This window comes from Protopterus annectens, chromosome 1.part0 (genome assembly GCF_019279795.1).
Source record: "Protopterus annectens isolate FY-2018-M chromosome 1.part0, PAN1.0, whole genome shotgun sequence".
In the NCBI taxonomy this organism is placed as follows: Eukaryota; Metazoa; Chordata; order Ceratodontiformes; family Protopteridae; genus Protopterus; species Protopterus annectens.
The window spans coordinates 1801252763-1801273597 of NC_056725.1; the positions used below are offsets into that span (position 1 = coordinate 1801252763).

Consider the following 20835-nt stretch of genomic DNA (forward strand, 5'->3'; position numbering starts at 1 on the left):
CCCTGCAAGAGGCATCCAGTTAATCATAACCACATTGCAACGTATGCTTTCCCACTTGTTCAGCTGCATGCAATAAATCCTGCAATTTCTTGTTCTCTGAACATTCAGTATTTGTCAACATTTTCTGTTTAAGCAGTGACATTAAGTATTGTTGATATTTAAGCATATGAAACTGATAGTTCAAAGCCCTTACAGCCAAGGTAGCAGAAGTGTAAACTTTTTTCCCCCCATCTGTCTAGTGCCCTAGAATCCCTATCAGAAGGGACAGGGTTTTTAGCAGTGGAAGCTTTGACCCCTTTAGGACCCTGAGATATAGTTTCTGGGTCAGCAGCGGGGTTCTTATATAGGAATTTATGAGAATCCAGGACCCTGTAGTACCTGTCTGGTTTAGCCTGTGCAGGAGGTAGAGAGTCAGGGGACAGGCCGGACTCTGAAAATACATCATCTACAATGTCTAGAAAGTACAGTTTTGTACCTACCATAAAATGTAGATGTCCGATAGGTATGCATCTGCAGTCATAACATATGGGTTGTCCTGCCTCAGGCAGCCCTTCGGTCGGCCGGATTCCAAAGTCTGGGTCTGGCCTCTGCTGATGTCGCATCTTCCCCGACGTCAGAGCTGCTGGGGTATAAAGGCATCAGCCGACGCCATTTTCCTCAGTGTTTCTTGCCCCAGACGCCAGGTGCCCTCTAGGAAGGCTAAATTTGGATAAAAGTTGAAAATTCCAAACATAATAAAACAATATATATATATATGTATATACATACAAACAAATACACCATAATAGATTCCCCCAGCTAGCTGAAAGAGGGGTAAGCACCCTAGGAATACCACAGAGGGGAAGGCGGGTGGGTAATCCTGACTGCAGATGCATACCTATCGGACATCTACATTTATGGTAGGTACAAAACTGTACTATGTCCTTCAAGGATGCATCTGCAGTCATAACATATGGGTAGAATACCATAGCCAAACTGGGGGAGGAGGTACTAAGATAAGAATGGTGTAGTTATGATCCCCTGTAAAACTGCAGTTGCAAAACCTGCTCGGGATCTGGAGTATAAAGGTAGATTGTAATGCTTGGCAAATGTATGCACGGAGCTCCAAGTAGCAGCTTCTAAAATGTCCTTGGTAGCCACCCCTCGTAGGAAAGCTGTAGTGGTGGCTGTGGCTCTTGTGGAGTGAGGCCTGATATTTTCAGGAGCTGTCTTTCCATGAAAAGAGTAGCAGAAACGAATGCAATTTCCTATCCATTTAGAGATTGTCTGTTTGGAAATTGCTTTTCCTTGCACTCCAGTTGCATATGCTACCAGAAGTTGGTCAGTTTTTCTGCTGGTTTTAGTTCTGTCCAGATAGTAGCGTAGTTGTCTGTGTACATCCAAGGTGTGTAGTAGTTTTTCCCCCCTGTTCTGTGGGTTAGGGAAGAACGTAGGCAAATGAATAGCTTGGTTCAAGGATACCCTGGATACCACCTTTGGCATGAAAGTAGGATTGGTTCTCAGAGACACTCTATCCTGGTGAAAAATAAGGAAAGGCTGGACTGCCATCAGTGCCTGTAACTTGGATACTCTTCTTGCTGAAGTGATTGCTAGAAGGAAAGCAGTTTTCCAAGATAAGAACTGTAAGTCTGCTGATGCTGCTGGTTCAAAAGGGGGAAGTGTTAATTTTTCCAGCACAAATTGAGATCCCATGCAGGAAGAGGGGGTTTCCTTGGAGGTTTTACATTTTTGATCCCTCTTAAAAATTGTCTGAGGAGAGGGTGAGAGAAGATAGGAGGATCCATGTTGTATTCTGCTGAAATTGCTGAAGCATGAATCTTAATGGAGGAATAGGACAGGCCATTGTGGAACAGTTCTGCTAAGTATTCTAGGATGTGTGCTAGGTTTGCCAGTGTGACATTTGTACCCTTTGAAGTGCTCCAAATGAGGAATCTCTTCCATTTAGCTGAGTATGTCCTTCTTGTGGAGGGTCTACGAGCCTCCAGGATTATGTCCTTGACCCTCTGAGATAAGACAGTTTCGTTTTGTTTTAGGCAATTTTCCAGACAGTCAGCTGCAGTGTTTTCAAGTTTGGATGCAGTGTCTTGAAGTTGTTCTGCGTAAGAAGTAGAGGCCATAGGGGTAGAGGCCATGAGTTTGTCTGAGACATGCTTCTCAGTAGCGGATACCAGTGCTGCCTTGGCCAGTCTGGAGCTATCAGTATCACCTTTGGCTGTTCCTCTCTGATCTTCAGTAGTACTCTGTACATCAATGGGAGTGGTGGAAAAGCATACACTGTTAGGGCATTCCAGTTGAAAGAGAGGGAGTCCACCTTCCAGGCTTGTGGGTGGTATACTCGAGCAGAATTTCCTTAGTTGGTTGTTGAGTGGGGAGGCGAACAGGTCTATCTCTGGCATTCCCCATTTGTTTGTTATGATTTTGAAGATGTCTGGATGCAGCATCCATTCGTGAGCATCCGTGGTAGTTCTGCTTAAGCTGTCTGCTAGTGAATTCTCTTTTCCTGGTACGAATCTGGCCTGCAGTTGAGATTCAGGGCTAGGTTCCACAGATCCATTGTCATTCGGCATAGAGGGTAGGAATGCGTGCCTCCCTGTTTATGTACCACATGACTGTGGTATTGTCCGTCCTTATCAGCAGATGACCTTGCTGGAGGAATGATTTGAATGCCTCGATTGCATGCTTCACTGCCAGCATCTCCTTTAGGTTTATGTGCAAATTCAGCTGGTCTCGAGTCCATAGGCCTTGGATGCACTTGTCTTCCATGTGTGCTCCCCATCCTAGGTCTGAGGCGTTCGTGGTGATGGTCTGCCTTGGTTGTGGTTTGTTGAAAGGGCAACCCTCTGTTGGACTGGCAGGCCTGAGCCCACCACAGGAATTCCTTTTTCAGGCATGGAATGATTGGAATCATGGTTTCTAGACTGTGCCTGTGTTGAGACCATACATTCCTTAGGTACCATTGTAATTTCCTCATATGCAGCCTGGCATGTGGGATCAAGATTATGCAAGATGCCATGTAACCCAGGGCCTGCAGGGCTTCCCTTGCAGTGAGCTGAGTTTGTCTCGTCAAAGCCATGAAGTAGACTGGGAGTTGCTTTTGTTTTTCTTCTGTGAGAAAAGCCATCTGAGTTATTGTGTCCAGATCCGCACCCAAAAAGGTTATCCTTTGGGATGGCACTAGTATCCTTTGGGATGGCACTAGTCTTGACTTCTGGATGTTGACTGTGTATCCCAAGGCCTGTAACAGGTGTATGACATAGGCCAAATCCTTTATAAGTCTTGTCCTGTTCTCCGCTTGTATTAGGCAGTCGTCCAGGTATGGGTAGATTTGAATTCCCTGAAGCCTGCAATGTGCAATTACTGATGCCAGGCATTTCGTGAATACTCTGGGCGCAGTAGATAAGCCAAAGGGCAATGCTGAGAATTGATAATGCTCTGATCCTGCAAGAAATCTGCAAGAAATCTGAGGTGTCTTCTGCAATCTGGTCATATAGGGACGTGCAGGTATGCCTCCTTGAGATCTAGAGTCACCAGCCAAGACTCCTTGCCCAACATGGGAAGAAGTTGCTGTAGGGTCAGCATTTTGAATTTTGGCACAATGAGATGTGTTTAGTGCGGACAAGTCGGGAATAGGCCTCCATTGGGTTTCTTTTCTTGGTACAAGGAATAGTCTGGAGTAAAACCCTTGGCCTTGTTCCATAGATGGTACCCTTTCTATTGCTTTCATCTGAAGTAAATTGTTGATTTGTCTTAAAGCCTCTGGCTTCTGGTTTGGTGGAAGGTTTGGCATTCTGCTCCTTCTTGGTAAAGTGTGGAAATGAAACCTGTATCCTTTGTCTATTGTTTGCAATGTCCATTTGTCTTTTGTAATGCAATGCCAGTTTTTTGAGAATAAAGCCAATTTTCCGCCCAAGGGTGCTTCCAGTTGTTCCCTTGTAGGCGGAGTCAGAGTCAAGTCATTGTGTTTGTCCTGTGGAAGTGGTTGTAGTTGCAGCTGTGGCAGTACTCCTCTGGTTGGCAGGTTGCCACTGGCGACCCCTGTAGGCACCCTTTGATTGACCTCTGCTTCTTGGGCGTCTATTCCTGCCCCTCTGTGCTTTGGAGGTGTCTGGAAAGGACCAATTCTTTGAAGGCCAGTTTCTGCTGAACCTCGGAGGTTGGACCTGCAGAAAATCCTTAACTGTTTGCACAGATTTTGCTTTTCTTCCACTTTCTTTAGAATCTCCTGTGCAGGGGAGCCAAATAAACTTTGTTTCTCCATTGGAGCATCTAGGAGTTTAGCCTTGACATGGTCCGGCAAGGATTGCTCTTTTAGCCAGGCATGTCTACGAATTACTGCCCCAGTCATAGCTGATCTAAATGAAGCTTCCAGTGCATCATAGCCACATTTTAAGAAATGATTACTGATCTGCTGAGAATTGTGTACCAAATCCTGAAGGGCCTTACGGTCTAAAGGTTCAGGAGAAGAAAGCTTTTTATTCAGCTGATCTAACAAATATTCCTGGTACTGTATCATATGGAATTGACAGTTTAGAGCCCTGGCAGAAAGAGTAGCAGATGTGTAAACCTTTTTTCCCCATCTCTCTAATGCTCTTGACTCCCTTTCAGAGGGTAGTGGGTTTTTGGCAGTGGCAGCTGCAACACCTTTCGGGCCCTGAGAAATAGTTTCTGGGTCTGCAGCATGGGCTTTATACAAGTGGAAGTGGGAATCCGGAACCCTGTAGTATCTGTCAGGTTTAAAAACAGGAAAAATCCATGTCCAACCTGGAAAACGAACTTAATTTGAAGCGCTTTTCGGCACACAATAGTTAGCCTTCTTCAGAATACAATAAGGGAGTGAATTTTACACATTTTTAAACACAAAAAGGTGCCAAGTTTAATCAAATACTGCTTAATTAAGCAATTAAAACATTAATTAAACTTTTTTAAAGACACAGATTTTGGTACTGGAGAATGATGCACTGTGGAAACTAGTTGAAAAGGTATACAAATACAAAAAGGTAAAACTCTTAGGCATTTACATAGTCAACTTTATAATTTACAAAAAAGTTGATTATATGCTCCAATCTATTATTATGGTTGTGTAAAAATACAACTAAAAACACAGTTCAAAAAAACAAAAAGGAAAAGAATATAAAAATATATAAAAAATATATTACAAATATTGAAAATTGTGGAATACTTATATAATACTAAAGTTGTCTCACTCAAAAAGTAGAGACAACTTCTATCCACTTTTAAAGGCACGTTGAACATTAAACAGCTTCTTATTTATAAACTTTTGTTTATTATATTATTCTAATTGTCAATTAAAATGAAAACAAATTTATTGATTTCAGTTTGTTATTTACCTCGCCAAGCTTCTCAATTTTAACAAAACCCCTATTGACAAAGCTTCATTCAGACCTGGGAGGTTACTAACGTTTAATTTTATTTGCCACTTCAATTCCAGTTCCAAGAGTTTCAGGGAGTAGGGACCACCTCTAGGGCTATTTTCTAATCTATCAATAATCAAAAATTTGAACGTGTGGTCAGGAAAAGTTGTAGTATGCTTGGCCAATGCGTTGCCTGCTTTCCTGTGGGTAATGGCATAGTTATGTTCATAAATTCTATCCCTGAGCCTACGCTCAGTCTTACCCACATAGAAAGCAGAACAATGAGAGCATTTGGCAAAGTATATGACTCCCTTTGAGTTACAATTATATTTATCTCGTAATTTGTATGTTACATTCTCCACCGTAAAAGAGTTGTTAACAAGTACATGTTTACACATGTTACAAGATTCACATTTGAACATCCCAATCGACTTCTTCAACAAGTCAGGTTTGAATCTTAAAGAATCCTTCAAATGTAAACCACGTCTAAAGATCACTTTAGGTCTGTGTCCTATTTTGTTTATTAAAGATGAATTATTTTTAAACAAATTCCAATTTTTGTTTAGTATGTTAATACATGCTGAGCTTAATTTAACATAAGTAGTAGAAAAAGTGGTTCTACTTGAGTCACCATTATGAATATTAGATGTTTCCTTAGAATTAGGATTAGTGTTACAAATAATTCCAGATTCACTTCCTTCTATAACTTCACTACTCAAGTTGTTATTAGGGAAGTTCAAACTAGGAGTTTGTATAGCCAATAAAGGACTGAAATGGTTGTTATCTCTCTTTAACTTAACCTCGGCTATCATTTCATCAATGAGCTCAACCGGGTACTCTCTTTTAAGAAAAGCTGTTTTTAAGAATAAACATTCTTCATTAAACTCATCATTGAGAGTAACAATCCGGGCCGCTCTAACTAGTTGCCCTTTAATGACAGCCTTCTTTTGATAAAAAGGGTGGCAACTTGAGTAGTGGAGAAATGTATTAGAGTATGTAATTTTACGGTAAACCCTTGATGTAAAACTATCTAATTCTAAATTCTTTGACAGCCTTATGTCCAAATATGGAATAGAACAACTGTTAAAAGTGTGAGTAAACCTCAAAAATTCGGTCGACTTATTGAAGAAGTCGACTATGGAAGCAGCTGTTTGTTCATTGCCTTTGATCAACATAAAAATGTCATCAAGGTATCTGGTATAGAACACAACTGATTCTTGATACATGTCTGACGTAAAGACTGAGTCCGACTCCCAAAAAGCCATCACTAAGTTTGCTACACTTGCTCCGCATGGGGAACCCATAGCGATACCTATTTTCTGAATATAAAACAACGAATCAAAGATGAAAAAATTATAAGATAGAACCAGATCTAATAGTTCAGACACTATATAAATTTCCCTTTTCGGGAGCTTATATTTGTACATCATGAGTGTTACCCATTCTATAGCTATGTTGTGTGGAATGCAAGTGTACAAGTCCTTTACGTCGACAGTTAAAAAGTTGAAATTACTATCAAACTTAAGTTGGTTAATCTGGTTCAAAAAAGACCAGGAGTCTTTACAGACCTGCTTTTCTTGAATTACTATTTTTTCTAACGTAACATCTATTACTTCAGCACAAACATATAATGGTGATCCTCTACCATCCACCAAAGGTCTCATAGGAGGCTGGTATAAATCTTTATGGATCTTTGGGATCCCGAAAAAACTTGGGTAAATAGGGAATGAAGTGGACAAATAATTAAATAATTCACTATCAATGTATCCTTCAATAAATAAATCGTTGATACATGTTTTAACCAAACTGTAGGCTGAATTTACCTCAGACCTAGAACTTATTGCATAAGAATCACTGTTAAGCAAAACACCCATTCTACGGTTATAATCATCTATATCAAAAACCACCATACCTCCCCCCTTATCTGGTTTACATAGTCTAATTTTTTGAGAATGGACAAAATTAATTAAGTCCAATTCTTCAAGGTTAATAGGAGTTCTCTTTCTCTTATTAGCCAGAGATCTAAAGTCTAATTCACAGACGTTTTCAAACGTTTGTATAATGGGGTGGAGAGGTGGATTGTAAGTACTAGGTATATTAAACTCGTGTGAAGGTCCTATGTTATTAACATTCCCAAATAAATATTGAAAGTTTAATTTTCTAGTATATTTCTTAAGGTCCATAACAAGAGATGTAATGTTGAAATTAGTATAAGGGACATATGTTTGCCCCTTAGACAGTAAATCTACTAGGTCTTGAGACAACGGGCAAGAAGAAAAATTACTTTAAAGTCTTTATTTTTATTGAGCAATATGCTAGGTTTTAATGAATCAGGAGAAAACTCTAAATCATCTGACAAACTAACAGCATTCTCAGAAAAAACACTGTTCGTATTTACTTCATGTGTGTCAATGGAGGGGGGCACTGGCTGACTAAAAAATTCAGTAATTCCAGTTACCTCCTCTATTGAAAATTTTTTGACCTTGTATTAAAATTATGATTATAAGCTGTTCTTTGTTGTTTAGGTCTTGCCCCATTAAATCCTGAATTTGAAATACCACTAGAGGCAGTAGCATTATTATAATTATACCTTAAATTAGGGTTAAATTTACTCTTAGAATTATTCTGTAATCTTTCACTTCTCCTAAGAGTAGGAAATTCTGTTTCATCATTCAGAAAATTACTATCAAACTCATCGTTATCAACAATTTGGCCATTACAAAATACATTTTTGCAATTCATACATTCAGTTGGAACACAGTATTCACAATAGATGGTCGTTGCCAAGCCTGGGCAGGGGATGGTACAGGATAAGCTGTTCCTTCCTTATATGCCCCTTCCTTATATGCCTTGATGTCTCTCTCCAGTTTCTTGGACTTATTAGCTTGTAGTCTGAATAGATGTTTATCTATACTTGATATGGATCTAGAATAGTCAAATTTATATCTGAAAAACTCAGAGTGGCTAGTAACCAACTTGTCCAGATCAAGTACAGTATCAGTTAATTCAGTCACAAAGATGGAATAATGCTTAATCATAAGATTAAGCAATTCTACACCTTGTTGCTCAAAAAGTTGAATAAGTTCTTTGTGAAAAGGAGACTGGTTCACTAAACCAGTAGGATATTGCATTCTTCGTAAGCCTTTAGGTATTATATTAACATTCAGGCACTCTTTAAAATAAGCAATTTCTAATTATGTCTTTTTAAGTTTCAGCAAAGAACTGTCCAGAGACTTTAAATTACTTACAATATCAGGTGTGTTTGTAGTGTCTTGGATTTGGTTTCCATTTGTAGTGCCAAAACGAGTCTGCTCAGATAAGTTACTTCCAAATACAAAACAGTCCTTAATGATAGAAGCTAGTTTCGGCGAATTTCTGTTTATCGTGGGAAAATGATGTTCCCCTAAAGAGTCGCTAGTTAAATTAGTAACTTGTACTGCGCAAGGTTGGGAAACAGCATTTAAACGCAATTGCGGAGCTGTTTCCTTGTGTTTACTCACTTGCGCAGTGTTTGCTGGTGACCTTTGCCCTGGAGGTGGCGTACTAGCATCATCGGCAGTAGCTGTAATGATACTGTTAGAGCTAGAACCAGGCTGTTCATTAGGGAGAGCGTTAATACAGTTCGTGCCTTTCACATTTATAAAAGTGGGTTTAACAGACATAAATTCCTTGAATAAGCGTTGATTGGAGTCTACCTGATCCAGTCGCTTGCACAGTGCATCAATTTTCCCCAAAAGGAGTCCAAGATTCATCGTTTCAGAGTCAGATGAATTAACTGCAGTTGAAGGTTTAGCAGAAACATTAGTTTCATTAAATTGTAAACCTGGTGAGTTCGCCAAGTCAGGTGAAGACGGGTAGGACGCCATAAAACCAAGAAAAACACGGAATCCACAAGCACAGCCAAAAACAGGAAAAATCTACGTCCAACCTGGAAAACAAACTTGATTTGAAGCGCTTTTCGGCACACAATAGTTAGCCTTCTTCAGAATACAATAAGGGAGTGAATTTTACACATTTTTAAACACAAAAAGGCGCCAAGTTTAATCAAATACTGGTTAATTAAGCAATTAAAACATTAATTAAACTTTTTTAAAGACACAGATTTTGGTACTGGAGAAACTAGTTGAAAAGGTATACAAATACAAAAAGGTAAAACTCTAAGGCATTTACATAGTCAACTTTATAATTTACAAAAAAGTTGATTATATGCTCCAATCTATTATTATGGTTGTGTAAAAATACAACTAAAAACACAGTTCAAAAAAACAAAAAGGAAAAGAATATAAAAATATATAAAAAATATATTACAAATATTGAAAATTGTGGAATACTTATATAATACTAAAGTTGTCTCACACAAAAAGTAGAGACAACTTCTATCCACTTTTAAAGGCACGTTGAACATTAAACAGCTTCTTATTTATAAACTGTATCTGTCAGGTTTGGCAGGGGCCGGGGGAAGAGAATCAGGGGCTGAGCTGACATCATTATATGCATCATCAACTACAGTTAGCACAGGTGGTATGGCGAAAGGCCTATGCTGTGGCAAGTGTAAGAAAGTCCTTAGTCTTTTCCTAGAATCAGAGAAATCCTGACCCTGCCATTGAAAGTGTTCACTCATAGAGTGTAAAGTTTCCCCAAAGAAAAATTCCTCTGGAGGGGAAGCAGAAGGGATAGAGTCTTCTGCATCTGAATCCTCATAAGGTGAGTATGGCCCTTCCTGATGGTCTGACAAATCAGATCCATCCGAGGAGTAGTCAGAGGAGAGAGGTTCAGGGGGTTCAGTCCTGGGCCTTTTGTCAGGAGGAGGTTGGGAGGCCCTGTCTGGGTGAGGTTGGGAACCCCTAATCAGAGATATAAGGTCAGCAAGACTGAGAATCTGGGAACTTGAGGAAGGTCTCTGAGAAGTTGATTTTGCAGGTAAAGCTTTTGTAATTTTAGTTGCTTTAGCCCTGGAGAAAGCCTTAATAGACATAGAAGCAGGGGGCCTAGCTGCCCCACGTGCAGGAGTGGGAATGTCCAAAGGAATGGTGTTGGACAATTCTTGTTCGCTTGCTTCTTCGGTAGGGATTTCTGTAGCCGACTCGGCCGGGGCCTCACTGGCCTCGGTTGTCGGAGGTATGATTTCGGCAGAAGGTAGAACCGAGGCCTCGGTTTCAGCCGAAACCGAGACACTCGCTGTAGGCCTAACCGTGGTTTCAGCCGAAACCGCGGGCCGCGAGTGTCGGTCCTTTTCCTTGCGTTTTTTGGCTAAATGTGTAGTCGGAGTCTCCGACGGCATTTTATATGCAAAAGCGGATCCAAAAAACTCTTCTGCAAACTCCGACCGACGTCTAAGAGTCCGTCGGTTGAAGGAGGCACAGGCTAAACAAGCTGATACATCGTGGTCTGGGCCTAAGCAAGGAAGGCAGTAGGAATGGAAATCCTTATGAGGTATTTGTTTCCCACAAGTTAAACAATTATTTACTTTGTCTGACATCGGCTGAGGCAAGAAAGAGTCCCCAACGGGGTACTTAGCTTTTTAGAAGTCTTCGGTAGCTGAATCTCTGGATCTGACCGACCAGCACTTGCGAACAGCTTCTGCTTCGGGCACCGCGCAGCAAGAAAGACTGAGGAAAATGGCGTCGGCTGATGCCTTTATACCCCAGCAGCTCTGACGTCGGGGAAGATGCGACATCAGCCGAGGCCAGACCCAGACTTTGGAATCCGGCCGACTGAAGGGCTGCCTGAGGCAGGACAACCCATATGTTACGACTGCCGATGCATCCTTGAAGGACATCAGGTGGAATAGCAAGGGGTCTGTGCTGTGGAAGTAACAGAAAGTCTCTGAGCCTTTTCTTAGATTCAGAGTAATCCTGGCTCTCCCAGTGGAAATGCTACCCATGGTATGCAGGGTTTCCCCAAAAGAATAGTCCTCAGGAGGAGAGGATGAAGGAATGGATTCTTTAGCATAGGGAGGCAAAGAATAATCCTGTTCAGAAGAGGAAGAGGAAATAGAAACCTGATCAGAAGAATCATATTCTGTCTCTTGCCTAGGCCTCTTATCAGGAGGGGATGGGAACCCCTGATCAAAGTAATTAGGTCTTCGGCCATTTTAAGCATTTGTTTTTTTAAGCACGGTAGTCTGAGTAGGAGAATGCTGTACTTGTTTCTTTGTATTTAGAGCTGCTTTAGTCTTTGTCTTTGAGGCTGAAGATGGTTTAACAAATAACTGTGTAGGTCTGAAAACACCCTCAGAAGCCGATGCCTGCTCAACGGCTCCAGACCCATCTGAGGGAATGATTTCCAAGTGTCCAATACCTTGAGTATCCAGAGGCCCAGTCGGCTCCACGTGGGAGTCGGAAGCGGCCTGCGGCTCTGAGGTAGCAGGCGCCAGGGGCTGCGAAAGCACCTCACTGAGAACCGGCGACTAGCCTAACGGAGGCCTCGTCGTCGGTTTTGAACCTCGGATGCCTATCCTTTTCCTTGTCCTTGCGTTTTTTGTAAACTCTGGTCGTCGGCTGTTCCGACGGCATAATATAATTAAACCTTCGGCCAAAGTAATGGAATGCAAAATCGAACCGATGCTTAATAGTGCATTGGTTAAATCTAGCACAAAACCGACAACTAGCAATGTCAGGGCCTAGGCAAGGGATAACAGAGTGAAAATCCTTATGAGGTATTTGCTTCCCACAAGAAATACAATTGTTAACTTTTTCTGACATTGGTCTGGAGCAAGAAAAAAGTTTCCCCAATGGGGTACTTAGCTTTAATGGAGACTTTGGTTCTGAAATTCGTATTTGAAAATCTCAGGAGTCGACCGACCGGCACTTGCGAACTGCTTTTGCTTCGGGCACCGAGCGGCAAGAAAGACTGAAGAAAATGGCGTTGGCTGCATTTTTTATACCCCTGGCGCACTGACGTCAGGGAGGAGGCGACAGCAACCAACGCCGGCCCTAGACCTTGGAATTCCGGCCGACTGCGGATAGCCGGCCAGTAGGATAACCCAAGAGTAATGACTGCAACAGTGAAACACGATGAACATCACCACCAGAAAAAAGTAAATACTAATAGCCTTGTAAGGAGTGAGGAAGCGAGAGATAGAGACAGACAAGGGGGCTGCAGGGTGGGAAAACCAGGACTGCAACAGTGAATATACTCGAATATCTACATTTATGGTAAGTGTACACAACTGTACTATGTTCTTTGTGTTTCATTGTTGCAGTCATCACAATTGGGTTGATTCCCAAAGCTGAAGAACGGGTGGAGGCAGTCAAGAAGAGTTGGGGCTGGCTAGTATGCACTGCAGAACTGCTGTTGCAAAGCCTGCCCTGGATTTGGAAAACATAGGCAGATAGTAATGCTTGGTGAAGGTATGAACAGAACTCCAAGTTGAAGCTTCCAGAATGTCCCAGGTAGGGACTCCTCTGAGAAAGCTGTACAAGTAGAAGTTGCCCTAGTGGAATGTGTTCTGACCCCCTGAGGGAGTTGTTTCCCATGGTGTTTTTAACAGAAATGGATACAGTGTGCTATCCATTTGGAGATGGCTTGTTTTGATATGGCCTTGCCCTCTACCCATGGTGCAAAGCGGACTAGTAATTGGTCAGATTTCCTAAAGGGCTTAGTCCTATCAAGGTAGAATCTGAGCTGTCTGTACACATCTGAAGAGTGTAGGATCCTTTCCCCCTTATTTTGAGGATTAGGGAAAAAGGTGGGCAAAATGGATAGATTGGTTAAGAGCCACACTGGACACCACTTTAGGCATGAAAGTTTGGTTAGTCCTGAGGGAGACCCTGTCAGCATGAAAAATAATGAAGGGTTCCACAGCCATAAGTGCTTGTAGCTCAGATACTCTTCTAGCTGAAGTGATGGACAGAAGCAAAGCTGTTTTCCAAGAGAGGAATTTTAACTCTGCGGATGCTGCAGGCTCAAAGGGGGGCAGCATGAGCTTTTCCAACGCAAAGTTAAGGTCCCAAGCAGGGGTAGGGGCTCTTCTTGGAGCCTTAAGTTGTTAGCCCCTCTCAGGAACTACTTGATGAGAGGGTGTGAGAAGAGAGGTGGCTCAGTGTTGTAATGAGCAGAGATGGCAGAGGCATAGATCTTAATGGAAGACAAGGATAAGCCCCCGTGGAGTAGGTCTGCTAGGTAATCCAGGATGAGAGGTAAGGAGGGCTGTGCTGGATCCGCTCCTTTAGTGTGGAACCAGGAGCAATACCTTTTCCACTTGTCAGCATAGAATTTTGTTGTACTGGGTCATCTGGCTTCACATATGACATCCAGGACTTGCTTGCTTAGGCTGGCCACTGGAGGAGAAGTCATGGAATAAGCCAGGCTGCAAGGTTCAAGGTCTGAAATTGCAGATACAAGAACTGTCCCTCCTGCTGAGTCAGGAGATTAGGTATCTGGGAGATATGCCATGGAGGCAACAGTGACAGACTGCGCAGTAGTGGGTACCAGTGTTGGCGTGGCCATTCTGGGACAATCAGGATTGCCCATGGTCTTTCCTCCCTTATCTTGAGTAATACTCTTGTAAGAAGAGATAGAGAGGGAAATGCATAGATTGAGAGGTTTGTCCACTGGAAGGATAGGGCATTCACTTTCCAGGCCTTGCTGTGAGGTTCCCTGGTGCAGAATTTGATAAGCTGGTGGTTGTAGGGGGAGGCAAACATGTCCACCTTCGGGGTACCCAATTTCTGGGGCACAAGGCTGAAGGTGTTGTGGTTTAATTGCTACTTATGTGGGTGTAGGAGATTTCTGCCTAAGTTGTCTGCCAGAAAGTTTTGATTGCCTGGCAGGAATTGAGCTTGCAGGTGAATATGCATGGCGGACACAGTGTTCCACAGGGTCAGGGCTAGCCTGCAGTGTGTGTAAGAGTGGGTTCCCCCCTGCTTGTTGATGTACCACATCACTATGGTGTTGTCGGTTTGGATTAGTAGAGGCCCCGGAGAGAGTAGGGATCTGAAAGCTGTCAGAGCATGCTGAACAGCTAGCATCTCTTTTTGGTTGATGTGCAGATGAATTTGATTTGAGCTCCAGTGGCCCTGAATGCACCTGCCATCCAGGTGTCCACCCCAGGAACAGTCTGATGCATCTGTGGTTAGGTTCTGGGTGTCATGGGGTTGTGAAAAGGGAAGTCCCTTGTTGTGGTGCATGCTGCTGCCCACCAAAGAAAATCTTTCCTTAGACAAGGTATCATAGGTATAATAGTTTCCAGGTCCTGAGAATGTTGACACCAAAGGCTTTTTAAGTACCACTGAAGTTTCCTCATATGCAGTCTGGCATATGGAATTGGTAGACTGCAGGAGGCCATGAACCCTAGAGCTTGCAGGATTTTCCTTGCGGATAACTGGGTTCTGGTGGCCAGTTGAGAGAAGTAGCCTGTCAGGTAGGCTTGTTTTTCTGGAGCTAGGAATGCCATCTGGGATGCTGTGTCCAGGTTTGCTCCCAGGAATACAATCTTTTGACTGGGGACTAATTTGGATTTCTTTTCGTTGATAGTATACCCCAGTGAGGTTTGGAGCTCCTTTACAAATGTCAGGTGCTGTAACAGCTTTTCCTGACTGTCTGCCTGACTCAAGCAGTCGTCCAAGTAAGGGTAAATTTGAATATTTCTTTGTCTGCATAAAGCAATGGCTGGAGCCAGGCATTTTGTGAAAACTCTGGGAGCATGGATAAGCCAAAGGGAAGTGCAGAGAACTTATTTTGCATCGATCCTGCCCTGAAACATAGATATTTTCTTTAAGAGTCTCTGATTGGGATAGGCAGATAGGCCTCTTAAGTCTAAGGTGGCTAACCAGGCATCTTTGGACAGCATAGGGAGAGGCTGCTGTAGGGTGAGCAATTTGAATATTGGTACCACCAGGAAGGCGTTTAGAATGGATAGATCTAATACTGGGCACCAGGTGTCCTCTTTCCTGGGTACCAGGAAAAGTCTGGAATAGAAACCTTGGCCTATCTGTTCTGCAGGACATTACCCTTATGGAGAACAGGGAATGAACTTGGTTTTGTGCCTCTACCAATGGTTTTGAGGAAGATCTTGGAACCCTTTTGGGTTTGGCAGCATGTGGAAATAAAATTTGTACCCCTGGGACACTATGTTGAGGACCCTTCGATTGTTGGTGATGGAGGCTCGTTTTTTGCATGGGAGGCATGTTTTCCTCCTAGGAGCATGAGCAGATGGACAGAGGTGAGAGGAGGAGTTGACAAGTCATTGTGAATTCTTTCCATAAGGGGGTGGCTTAGCACTCCCTGTTTTAGAAGTGAAGGTACTCCATTGCTTAGATCTCTGCATACCCTGAGACTGCTGTCTGGGGGGGGGGGTCTATTTCCCCTAGGTCCAGTCTGAGGTGGCCTTGAGAGGGCTGGAAAAGACGAATGTTTGGAGGGGCAATGCATACTGAGTCTTAAAGGCTGGACTTGCAAAAAGTCTTGAACTGTCTGCATAGACTTAGCTTTTTTATCCATCTTCTTTAAAACCTCTTCTGCTTTGGTGCCAAACAGATTGTCTTTGTTCGATGGTGCATCCAATAATTTTGATTTGACATGATCTGGCAAGGTCTGTTCCTTAAGACAAGCATGTCTTCTAAGTACAGAACCTGTGACTGGTGCCCACAGGAAGCTTCTAGGGCACCAAACCCACACTGCAAGGTATGCTTACTGATCTGCCTTGCAGAATGCATACGTTCCTGTAATTCTTTATTTTCTGCACAGTTAGGGAAGGCAGATCATTTTTGCTTAAGTTCCATAGTGTGTTGCTGGTATTTCAGCATGTGGAACTGACAATTTAATGCTCTAATGGCAAGAGTTGCAAAGGTATATACTTTTTTACCCCATCTGTCTAAGGCTCGGGAATCCCTGTCCGAGGGGGTGGGATTCTTAGCTGTGATTGCTTTTATTCCTTTAGGTCCTTGAAAGATGACCTCTGGGTCAGCAGTAGGATTCTTGAAAAGAAATTTGAGAGAGTCAGGGACTCTGTAGTACCTTGTCAGGTTTCCAGGGAGCAGGAGGTAAAGTATCAGGAGTTAGACTGGATTCCATAATGACATCATCCACAACATCCAGAACAGGAGGGATAGCAAAGGGTCTTGTGCTGTGGTAATTCTAAAAAATTCCCCAAGTCTCTTTTTGGACTGAGAATAATCCTGGGATTCGCAATGGAAATGCTCTGTCAAAGTATGTAGGGTTTCACCAAAAGAAAAATCCTCTGGAGGGGAGGGAGGCAGAAGGAATGGATTCCTCTGCATCTGGATCCTCATAAGCAGATAAGGGCATGTCTTCATAATCAGAAATCTCAAGAGTCGTTGGAGTCTTGGTCAGATAAAGCTGCTGGGGACAAGTCTCTTTTCCTTTTAGCAGGGGAAGGCTGGCTTCCCCTAATCAGCATGATAAGGGGAAGGCTGGCTTCCCCTAATCAGCATGATAAGGTCTTCCATCATTTTAAGCATCTGTGATTGTGGCAAGGAAGTAGGCGCTTGAGTTTGGGTCACCTTTTTTTTTTAGGTGCAGCTCATACTCTGGACCTTAGAAACTCGGTAGTTTTAGAAAGAACTGAAGATGCGAAAGAAGTCGTTGGTGTGTGTCGAATATCGGTAGTACGAAGAAGTTCCTCAGAAGCTGGTGCCTGCACAGCGGCTCTGGACCCATCCAAAGTAGAGACATCCGCAGGTTCCGTAGTCAAAGAAGAGTCTCACGGTATACCGGACTTCGAACGGGTCTCGGTAGTGGCCTGCAAATCCATCGAAGTGGGCATCAGAGGCTGCAAAAGCACCTGAGTACCGGTGAACTGGTGACTAGCTTAACTGAAGCGTTGTCGGCAGTTTTGGACCTGTGTGGTCTGTCTCTGTCTTCATCCTTACTTTTTTCGGAAGATCGGTAGTTGGATGGATTACCGAAGCCATTTTGGAATACGGAGATAGAGTGCGAAATATTTAGCTACAATAAGGGCCCGACGAAGAACAGTTCAGGCATTGAACAAAGCACAAAATTGGCAGCGACGGACGTCATGGCCTGGACCTAAACAGGTGACGCAGTAAGAATGGAAATCTCAGTGTGGTATTTGCTTTCCACAGACGAGACAAATGTTGACTTTTTCTGACATCAGTTAGAGCAAGAAAAAAGGATCCCCAATTGGATACTTGCCTTTAGACTTCAACTTCAATTTCGGAAATGAAAATCCAGGTAGCGGCCGACCAGCACTCATGCGAACTGCTTCTGCTTCAGGCTCCTCGGCAAGAAAGACTGATGTAATGGTGTCGGCTGCCTGCTTTTATACCACTGACGACCTGACGTCAGTCCTGGAGCAAAAGCAACTGACGCAGAAATACTAAGACTCTGGTATTCGGGCCGACTGAGGGCTACCCCTGGCAGGATAACCCAAGTGTGATGACTGCAACAGTGGAAACACGAAGAACATCTGGATGGATACAGTAGCCACATATCCCCCAGGCCTACCTTGTGCTGAACTCCTGGATGCAGGAGGTGCCATAGGCTTTAAGGATCTTTGGACTAACACATACATGCAAATATTTCAGCCATGGGCAATAATGCACATCTAAGCCTGCCAATACACCGTAATAATCATTCCCACAATAAGTGTCAATGTTGTTTTTAAAAATATCTAAACTACTGCTCGCTTTAATATAACTTAGTAGGCTATTCTATGCATCAGCTACTATCTCAGAGAACCAATTAGTACATCTCACATTCCTACATAATTTTCTTCACTACTCTTTGACAACTCCAAAAATTCCCAGAGGTGGTCATCACTAAATGCACTATATAATCTGCCCTGTAGATTTTGGAACAGTCAGGAGGTATACATACTCTATCCAGAATAAATGCTATGGTAAATACTCCAGAATTCACTAAAATTAAGCATAAAACAACACATGATTTCTATTCCCACAGTACCAGCTATTCATAGTCTCACACTGAAAATGTGTGCTTAGGCTGTACATCAGTCCCATTCATTCCCTCCACTTCTACATACACAGTCATCTGAATGCTACAGTAACAACCTGAAGACACCTTCCATTACTGTTTATTTCCTGAAATATGCCATGCAAACATAATACAATTTATCTGCAGTGCATATTTCTGAATCATATTATGTAAACCCTGAACAGTGAGGCAGGCACTTGGAAGACAGTGACTGCAAACCTGCAAAAAAAGCTGCAACACAACTTTGCCAAGGAGTTAAACATGCATGGATCTCTTCTCGTGTTTTAATTCCACGTATCATGCATATTCAGAGAAAGGGTACGACATGCATATCAAGAAAACAATTTCCTCATGACAGAAAGACTGCCTTGCTGCTACACTGCTTTTGAAATCCTGATCCAAAAAGTCATATTTTGTATGCTAAAGCATTAACTTTGGGAACGGAGTCTCCAACAGTAAATGCAGTAGAGAACAAGCAACTAGCAAAACTCAGAATACAGTCTGTAGCTCCATTACTTCTATCTATACATGTTACTCTGCCTCTCACACAACTTCTAATCCAATGCAACAAAATAATCTGCTAACTACTTGTCTATCAGATGACAAATTATCATACCTTAAGTGCATCTTCCTGTCCAGAGAAGTCTTCATAGAGGCCACTGTTCAGCTCAGATGCATTCAAGAGCAACTCTGTGTCAGCCATGGCCAAAAGTACCTTGTTGATTTCCACTAAGTAATCAGATGGATAGAGGCAGATTCCTGTACTTGTAGTTCGGCTGATCATCCCCTACAAGAATAAAGACACAAGGGGTAAATTAATGTAAAGTTATGCTGTTTAAAAATTACATTTTAAAAAGCTAATTCAGGATACTAGCCTTGCTGCTGATATAAACTGTGTAAAATATCACACTAACAAACTTGTTTAAGCTCTGTAAACATACTTTTTTATTTCAAACTATTTTCACATTTTATACTGCACCATGGTTGGAGCAAACATGGTTACTAACCTGTGCTCGAGCTGTTACGGGGCATGAGCAGCACCACATAAAAGTTTCCAATCAGGCATAGGTGCATGAACGGTAATCATTTAAGAAGCTCTGGCAAATACGGATACTGCTTAAATAAATGTATTCATTTCAGTAAGGTCAGTAATTGTAGCAAGAAGCTAGTGTCTTTTTTCCTTCTATTTTGGAATTTTTTTTTTTTTTAATTTCAAACTCGGGTTAAGGAAGTTATCACACACTGGGGATTACCCATGTTGTCAAACTGACCTAGCTATGGCTCTGACTACACTTACTTGAGTGACCAGTAGGGCCAATTTAATACAGGAGAAAGTACAGTTTTGTACCTACCATAAATGTAGATGTTCGAGTGTTAACCCTGCTGCAGTCATCACACTTGGGTTATCCTGCCGTCAGGCGGTCCCACAGTCGGCCCAAATTCCAAAGTCTTGGTCCGGTGTCGGTTGCTGTCGCTTCTTCCCTGACGTCAGTGCGCCAAGGGTATATAAGAGGCATCCAACGCCATTTTTTTCAGTTTTTCTTGCCCCAGATTGTCAGGTGCCCCCAAAAGGTAGGCTATATATATATATATATATATATATATATATATATATATATATATATATATATATATACATACATACATACACATACATACATATGGCTATATAAAAATAAAACAAAACCCTTAGGTACAAGCAAATACACCACAGAGGTAGTATAGGATAAAGTGGTAGAGATAAGTAAGGGAGGGTAACCTGGACTGCAGCAGGGTGAACACTCGAACATCTACATTTATGGTAGGTACAAAACTGTACTATGTTCATCGTGTTATCCTGCTGCAGTCATCACACCTGGGGTGAATCCCAAAGCTAAGGAGGGGAGGTGGAGTCAAACAGGGTTAGAAGAAGCTAGTAGGCCCTGCAAAACTGCAGTGGCAAAACCAGCTCTAGTCTTAGAGTAAAGAGGTAAGTGATAGTGTTTAGTGAAGGTGTGCACTGAACTCCAAGTAGCAGCTTCCAGAATATCCTTGGTTGGCACATCCCCTGTGAAAGGCTGCTGATGTAGCTGTAGCCCTGGTAGAGTGGGACCTAATGTTAGCAGGTACTGGTTTCCCATGATGTGTGCAGCAGAAACGTATGCAATGTCCTATCCATTTAGAAATGGTCTGTTTTGAGATAGCTTTTCCTTGTGATCCTGTAGCATAGACTACAAAGAGCTGGTCAGTTTTTCTGAAAGCCTTAGTTTTATCCAAGTAGTAACGTAATTGCCTGTGAATGTCCAAAGAGTGCAGGAGTCTTTCTGCTTTGATCTGGGGATTTGGAAAGAAGGTGGGCAAGTTGGTTTGGTTTAGGGCCACACTGGACACCACCTTTGGCATAAAGGAAGGATTAGTTCGTAGAGAAACTCTGTCTTGATGAAAAATGAGGAAAGGTTCCAATGCCATTAGTGCCTGTAGCTCTGAGATCCTTCTAGCTGAGGTTATTGCTAGTAGTAGGGCAGTTTTCCATGAAAGAAATTTTAAATCAGTTGAAAAAGCTGGT

The 20835-nt window shown here is 42.5% G+C and overlaps 1 protein-coding gene across 3 annotated transcripts in view; it reads right to left on the reverse strand.

The window, feature by feature from the left end:
- The window catches only part of UTRN (utrophin), a 4744936-nt gene that overhangs the window by 2513037 nt on the left and 2211064 nt on the right, over window positions 1-20835 (reverse strand). For all 3 annotated transcript variants that reach the window (XM_044069601.1, XM_044069592.1, XM_044069610.1), the window contains one exon: window positions 18907-19077. In XM_044069601.1, the coding sequence (XP_043925536.1) occupies window positions 18907-19077 (171 nt within the window). The remainder of the gene's footprint in view (window positions 1-18906; window positions 19078-20835) is intronic.